Source organism: Tachysurus vachellii, chromosome 24 (genome assembly GCF_030014155.1).
Source record: "Tachysurus vachellii isolate PV-2020 chromosome 24, HZAU_Pvac_v1, whole genome shotgun sequence".
Lineage (NCBI taxonomy): Eukaryota > Metazoa > Chordata > Actinopteri > Siluriformes > Bagridae > Tachysurus > Tachysurus vachellii.
The window spans coordinates 585,001-590,726 of NC_083483.1; the positions used below are offsets into that span (position 1 = coordinate 585,001).

Sequence of the window (5,726 nt, forward strand, 5' to 3'; positions counted from 1 at the left end):
CTCTCTCTCTCTCTCTCTCTCTCTCTGTCTGTCTGTCAATGGGCTGATATGAATACTAGTGTATTACTGTGCTAAAAAGAATAGTAGTGAATCATCTTGTTGAGATGATTAGTACAGAAAAACACAACTCATCGCCCACCAGGTGGCGTAGTCGCTTTTGTCAGTGTGTGTGTGTGTGTGTGTGTGTGTGTGTGTGTGTGTGTGTGTGTGTGGTGTGTGTCTCTAGCTAAAGTGAAATAAAAAGTAAAATGATAGCTAAATCTATTAATTTATTTAGAGAGCGTGTTCATGTTGTTGATATAAACAATCCATAAATGTGTAAAAATGTAACTGACAGCAGATTTAAAACAGAGGAACGAACTCTAATGAGGTCGATTATGTTAATAGACTGTTGGTTAGTAAAAACATTTATTATTCAGAATTCCTATGATACACTGATGTGATTCAGAACCTTAATTATGGATAAAATACAGAAATCTGATCACTAGTCCTCTCTCTTAAGTACAGCTCTGAGGTTGTGCCAGAATTCTTCTCGCCTTCCTTCGTCCTGAGGCCACTCGAGGTACGTCCTGGAGTTCATTATTTTGCGGAGTTTGCAGAAACGCTTAGGAATTGTTTCTTTGGCGATCGGCTCCAACAGGATCAGGATGGCCGAGTCGTTGTTCTCGTCCATGATCCGGAAATGTGAAAAGTTCAGCTCGTAGCGGCACCACTCGCTCGTCACAAAGTTCTCTGATAGAACGAAGAGAGTTCGGTAGCTACTTTCAATGGACTCGATGATGTTGTCGACGATCCAGCGGCCTGGAAGGAAGTCTCTCTTGTGCAGACACAGAGCAAACGGAGGTTCAGAGCTTTCTAACTCTGGCACGAGGATTTCTTCCACCCACTCTGCATCGTGCTGACTGTATGATACAAAAGCATCATAGAGTAGCGTAGCGTCTGCACTGTATACAGCTGGTTTACCTTTCGCCTTTAACCATGCCACAGTCATCTGTAGGTACCAAAAGACGTGAAGCTTGTAGCAGACGATTACTGCGACGATCAGGAAGACGACAGTCACAGAGCAGACAACAGATACTGACAAGATCATGTGACACTTAAAGACTGATAGCTGAGCTTTATCGATGGTCAGATCTCTCAACGAGGGCGGAGAGTCACACACGTAGCTGTGATGTCCGTCCCTTAGAGTAATCAAGTGGTCGACATGACCTTTAAAGAACTCGACAAACTCACAGCTGCAAACGAAATTGTTCTGACCAGCTTCCAAGAACTGGAGAGACTGGAATGCCATCAGGTCGCTTTTGTTAAACATGTTCAATGTGTTTCTTTGAATGAACAGCATCTGCAGGCTGGGAAACTGTCCACCTTCTGGTAGGGAAATAAACCTGTTTCCTGTTAGCCAGAGCTCCACAAGTTTGGGAAGATGGAGGTGGAACGCCGTGAGGTAGTTCTGGCTCAAATCCAGAGCAGTCAGGCTCAGAGGTATGCACGAAGTAACCTTATGAAGTTTAGTAGCAGAGACATTCAAGAACCTGAGACTTACAGGCCAATTGCAATCCTGTGGCATCTTTAAAAAGTCGTTGTGACTCACGTCGAGCGCCGTGAGCTTTTGGAGACCCGAGACCAGGTGGACCATGAGCTGGAGAGATTTCAGTGAGTTGTGACTTACATTGAGCGTGTTCAGGTTGTGCATATAGCATTGACCATTGCAAAGGGTTTCCTGCATGGTGATATCTGATAGGAGATTTTGGCTCAAGTCCAAGTACTCCACATTTCGTAGAAAATAGGTGGTGATGCAGGGAATCACAAAAACAGTGCAGTTGATGACGGATATCTTGGTGAGATGCTTCAACAGAAACACTAACTGTAACATGCTGCTAAATCCGATGAAGCCCTGGATTTCTACGTTGTGAATAAATATGGTGTGTAGGTTTTCTAAGTGTGTCTGCTGCGCTTTCTGCCACCAACCTCTACCGATAAGGTAAATATCCTCTAAATCAATGTAAGACAACGGAGAGCCATCCAATACTTTTAGAATGAGCGTGACTCCCTCGTCAGTTGTGCTGCAGTTTTGAAAGGAAAGCCTTCTGGTACAACCTTGACGGACCTCTTGTAAAGTTTGTATGGGTTTAGTTGTCATCAGTGAAATGTCTCTTATAATTAGGGACGTCTCAGGGTGAGAAACATCTCGAAGGATCTTTGATACTAGCGCCGGATTCTCCTGAAACAACCCCTGAAGGCTGAGTGTAACTGCCCTGATGGGTTGAGCCATCTGGAAACTTCCGGTCTCATATGATCTTAGGTTAGCACCAACAAAGGTCAACTCATCCAGCTGTACAATATTAAGCAACATATTCTGTTTTACGTCCTTGATGAACGTGTTACCGAACTGGAGCTTTTTCAGGGCAGGATTTTTAAGAAATTGAAAAAGGGCAACAGATCCCAAGGTGGTATATTGGTTCCCCAAGATGTTCAGATGTTTCAGAGATCGAAGATGAGAAAACCACACTGAATAAATGTTTTCCAGTTCATTGAAGGACAGATCAAGCTCCTCCAGTTTGTGCAAGGAATCAAACGCTTCTTGGTGGATCATGCTGAGTTTGTTCTTCTGCAGCTTTAAAGTTCTCAGCTCTGTGTAGGCAGTAAGATCCTTCTGATAAATGGACTCAATCTCATTGTAAGACACGTCAAGGGAAAGAACATCGGTGGGGACTATGGGTATGTGGTGGAAATTCTTTGCAGAACAGTCGCAGAAGAGATCTTCATCGCATCCGTAACAGTTTGGTCTCTCGGATGTCTGAGTGCGAGTCCAAGACAAGCTAAAGCAGATAAATATGGACAGTGATGCCTTCATCCTAAAAAAAAAACAGATTCAGATTGGATTATTATAAATCATGCGTTTTGTCAGCAACGAAGTCTGAAGCTGAGCTTGTTAGGAAGAATCAAGTGCTGGATCAAGTTCTGTTCTACACTCTGTTTGTTTAACACAGTGATTAATGTGATTATTACAACTTGGTCTGTTTATGCAGTAAGAAATCTTCTCACTTGTACATCAGTGCAGCTGCAGTTCAGTCTGTATTTTCTGTCCCATTTTCAGGTTTAATTGCATAAATGAAGAAGCAGGTGAAATCACAGAACACAGAACCATCAGCACTTTGTCACCTTGTTGATATTTCAGTCCAGAACAAGTTAACTACCAAATCAATCACTACACAGCTCCAGGCCAGTGAGAAAAAACAACCATTGTGTAAGTTATTTTATCAGTGTTATACAATCACCTCTTAACCTTTCTAATTAACAATTACATCATTTTTTTAGCAGTAGAACCTTAAATTAGGTTGGAACCTCGGATTTGACTGGATCCAGCATACAGACTTTGGCTTCATGTGTTTTTCAATAATTCTTATTTTTTTTTGCAATTCTTTTTACATTCACAAGAATTCTACACAGACCCAATACCCCTGTTCTCTTCCTGCTGTCTTATTAAATACAATTAAGCAAATAATTATCCACCTTCTCTAAATTCTCTGTGATTTACAGTAAATGTGCACTACGTTATATATAACATTAGATTACACAGTATAACACAACTCAAAAATATTTTATTACAAACACAGAATTTGTTATGATTTAGAGGAGGCGTTTAAACCCGATACTCAGGACTGGGGTTAGGATTATAGCTACTGACTCACTGTAAATATCTGAGTTAACATTAACACTTCAAATAGTTCACACAACAACAACAACAATAACAACAACAACAAGAAGTAAATTAATCAGCAAAGCAAATATACGATTAGATTGGAAAAAATAATTGGTGAATGTTTACATAAACAGACATCAGTTTCTGGTTGTAGTTGTTTATTAATTGTTCATGTGATTATATTTAGTTCTATTTATTGTAAATTAAAGAAAAAATGACTCTTTTGTGTATTTATTCTTGTATTTTCTACGAGTTGCGCTTCAGCTAATTAGCTATTTTCAAATCACATAAGTCTCTTTTTTGAGATCAGCTGCTACTCAAAACTCTTATTATAGTGTCATGATGTCATTAATGTATATATTTATAATTTATAATGCTTTTTTGTTACAGACTATTCTTTCATTCATTCACTCACTCATTCATCTTCTACCGCTTATCCGAACTACCTCGGGTCACGGGGAGCCTGTGCCTATCTCAGGCGTCATCGGGCATCAAGGCAGGATACACCCTGGATGATGTGCCAACCCATCACAGGGCACACACACACACACACTCTCATTCACACACACAATCACACACTACGGACAATTTTCCAGAGATGCCAATCAACCTACCATGCATGTCTTTGGACCGGGGGAGGAAACCGGAGTACCCGGAGGAAACCCCCGAGGCACGGAGAGAACATGCAAACTCCACACACACAAGGTGGAGGTGGGAATCGATCCCCCAATCCTGGAGGTGAGAGGCGAACGTGCTAACCACTAAGACACCGTGACCCCTGTTACAGACTAGTTTCTTAATAATTGTCTCTAAACTAAATAATAAGCAGTATTTATTTTATTCCTATAGAAGCAGATTAAACCTAATTTTAAAACGAAACCTAAACATCAGCTCATTAATCCTGTTATAAAAAATAAACAGACAAATAGTGTTAATGAATGAAGTGAAGAGATTTAATGCATTTTGTAAAACTGGATATTTACACGTTTACAAGGACGTACTTGCTATACGACATAAACAAGCTAACGTATTATATTGTACATTTATACAACTTTTACATATCTCAAGTTTTAAATCTTCTTATTCTACATTCTGTAACGAAATCAATAAAAAGTCAGAATCATATTTTTGGTTTGTTGCCATCAGATATATCTGATACAACACTAGATATATTTGACCTTTGGATATTTTGCTCAATTGTCAGTTATTTGGACTAAAAATTCAATAATATTTTGACGTGCTGTAAAAATAGCAACTCGTCTGTCAGCGTTCACACCATCATCAAGTGATATGTTACATTTAAACATCATTTTAATATGAATTATTTTCTGTAGAATCTGAAATGCAATAAATGTTGTTATTATGATGATTAATGATCTTAACTAGCTTACTTATAACTAGTAAAACTACACAACAATCCAACTCTGAAATAGTTTCCAACACTTTTATCACTGCAGTTAAATGAGTTACCTGATTGATCCGATTGCTGTTGTGTTGGATGTGCGTTAATCTGTTGAGGAGCTCAGAACATCAGCACAAACTCAAATTTGCATCACAGGGAAAAAAAGTGCAAAAAAACAAAACAAACCACAATTGTGCTGCTTCATATCCAGCAGATAGAAGCCATTTTTATATCTAAATCTTGTGATGTGTCGAGTTGATTCACTTCACTGCTCCAAGTTTGAGGATTTGAAAAGAGGAAGCTTTACACTCGGCTGATCAGTGCTCACACACAAGTGTCATCAAAAGTCCACACACACACACACACACACACACTTTGGTGTGAGTACAAGTGTGTTTAATAATTCACTACTTTACAGATGAACACTATCTCTATTATCCACATACTGTATAATTATAATTGTGTTCAGAAATGTTGATGATGGTTTGTTCTGTAAAAAGTTCTGCAATGCAAAAAGTCTGGATTTGAAAAGAGGCAAAACAGGAAGTACGACCTTGTGGTCAGTCATTTCACTTGTCACAGACAACTTTTGTTTATTATATATATGTATATACACACACA

The 5,726-nt window shown here is 39.2% G+C and overlaps 1 protein-coding gene across 1 annotated transcript; it reads right to left on the bottom strand.

Moving 5' to 3' along the window:
• Positions 1–391: 391 nt before the first annotated feature.
• tlr2 (toll-like receptor 2) lies at positions 392–5,365 on the bottom strand. The gene is made up of 2 exons (XM_060860014.1): positions 5,174–5,365; positions 392–2,855 (listed from the first exon to the last, which is right to left on the bottom strand). Exon 2 carries the CDS (start codon positions 2,852–2,854, stop codon positions 485–487), a length of 2,370 nt encoding a protein of 789 aa, XP_060715997.1. The 5' UTR covers position 2,855; positions 5,174–5,365; the 3' UTR covers positions 392–484.
• Positions 5,366–5,726: the final 361 nt, after the last annotated feature.

What these genes read in the sequence shown, in the direction of transcription:
- tlr2 (XM_060860014.1), bottom strand. Translation starts at nt 2,854, where the DNA reads ATGAAGGCATCACTGTCCATATTTATCTGCTTTAGCTTGTCTTGGACT.